The 1721-nt window shown below is 37.6% G+C and overlaps 1 protein-coding gene across 1 annotated transcript; it reads left to right on the top strand.

The window, feature by feature from the left end:
* Positions 1-791: 791 nt before the first annotated feature.
* On the top strand, positions 792-1721 carry LOC101989698 (olfactory receptor 4P4-like). Its single transcript, XM_013352319.1, has one exon. The coding sequence runs from the start codon at positions 792-794 to the stop codon at positions 1719-1721; it is 930 nt and encodes a 309-aa protein (XP_013207773.1).

Below are 1721 nucleotides of genomic sequence, written 5' to 3' on the forward strand. Positions count from 1 at the left end.
AAATAAGAGGAGGATTGGTTAATCCTAGATATAAAAAGGCTATTATTGAAACACCAGAATTTTTTTTCCCTTTTTCCTGGATTTGGATGAAACATGACCATGCACTTCATTCTTCTGACTTCACAGTTACAGTCTGCCTTACTGCTATAACTACTATGCAATGATAAGTTATATCTGCATAACTGGTCCCCAATTAAGCATACCCCTTCTTCTATCTTTTCTTTCTGGAGTCCTTCCATCATGCCTGCCTTCCTTCCTTCTTTGGCTCATTCCTCTCTTCTTCCCTCCATCATACTCCTATCTATTTTTTCTCTTCCATCTTTGCATTCTTAAAAGTCAAATTAAAAAGACAACAAAGGGGGTTTGGGAAAGAGTTGAACCTGTGGATGATTTGACATAGTAATATGATTTAACTGGACTTCAAGTAGTCTATGAAATAACCTTGGAACATTTCTATGCATACAGATCTGCATTTGGTTAGACAATTTGATCATTGCAAATAAGAATCATGGATCTTCATGTAAAGATAGCTTTATAATTACATCGCTATCAACAAAACATTTGAACTTTTAAGATTTTTGCTTTCTATAGTTTTAATTTTTTATGCAAATTTCTTTGATTTTTGTATCCACAGATTATTTCACAGAATATAATATATATATAAGCTAATATGATGATTATTATTCAATTTACAAATCCCAATTAACTAAAAAAAATTGATCAACATTGCTTTGTTTATTTTCTTTTATTTCAGATGAACTAAGTTTCAGGTGTGCTTTGTTTACTCACTAATGGAAAATCATAAAAATGTCACTGAGTTCGTTTTTATGGGCCTTTGGGAAAACAGACAAGTAGAGCTCCTGTTCTTCCTCTTGTTCCTGCTGTGTTACCTGGCTGTCTTAATGGGAAACTCCATCATTTTAGTCACTATCACTTGCAGTCACTTAATTGAACAACCAATGTACTACTTTCTATGCCACCTTTCCCTCATGGACCTCTGCTACACCTCCACCGTGGTTCCCAGGCTTATTAGGGACTTGGCTGCTACAAGAAAGAACATTTCCTATAATGAATGCATGACCCAGCTCTTCACTGCCCACTTGCTAGCAGGGGTGGAAATCTTCATCCTGGTGTCCATGGCTTTGGACCGCTACGTTGCCATTGTCAAACCTCTGCACTACTTGATAATCATGAACAGAAAGAGGTGTCATGTGCTGATTGTTATGTCCTGGGCAGTGGGTTTCTGGCACTCTATTGCTTTACTTCTCATGGTGCTCAGTCTGCCTTTCTGTGGTCCCAACCACATCAATCACTACCTGTGTGATGTCAAGCCTCTTTTGAAACTGGTTTGCAAAGATATTCATGTTGTTAGCATTTTAGTAATTGCCAACTCTGGGATGGTGGTTGTTGCCATTTTTCTTGTTTTAGTTGCTTCTTACATACTTATTCTGTATAATCTGAGGACAAGATCATCTGCAGGGAGACACAAAGCTCTCTCAACCTGTAGTTCTCACGTAATGGTGGTAGTTTTATTTTTTGTTCCCTGTATTTATACCTATGTTCTACCTGCAGGAAGTGAGAATAAGGATAAGGAAATTTCTGTGTTTTACACTGTGATTGCCCCCATGCTGAATCCCCTCATCTACACTCTGAGAAACAGTGAGATGAAAAGTGCCATGCACAAGGTGTGGTCTCGAATGTCACATTCAGAGCTGAAATAA

The sequence above is a fragment of the Microtus ochrogaster genome, linkage group LG9 (genome assembly GCF_000317375.1).
Source record: "Microtus ochrogaster isolate Prairie Vole_2 linkage group LG9, MicOch1.0, whole genome shotgun sequence".
NCBI lineage: Eukaryota > Metazoa > Chordata > Mammalia > Rodentia > Cricetidae > Microtus > Microtus ochrogaster.

Excerpts from the sequence above, each read along its gene's own strand:
- LOC101989698 (XM_013352319.1), top strand. The coding sequence starts at position 792 with ATGGAAAATCATAAAAATGTCACTGAGTTCGTTTTTATGGGCCTTTGG.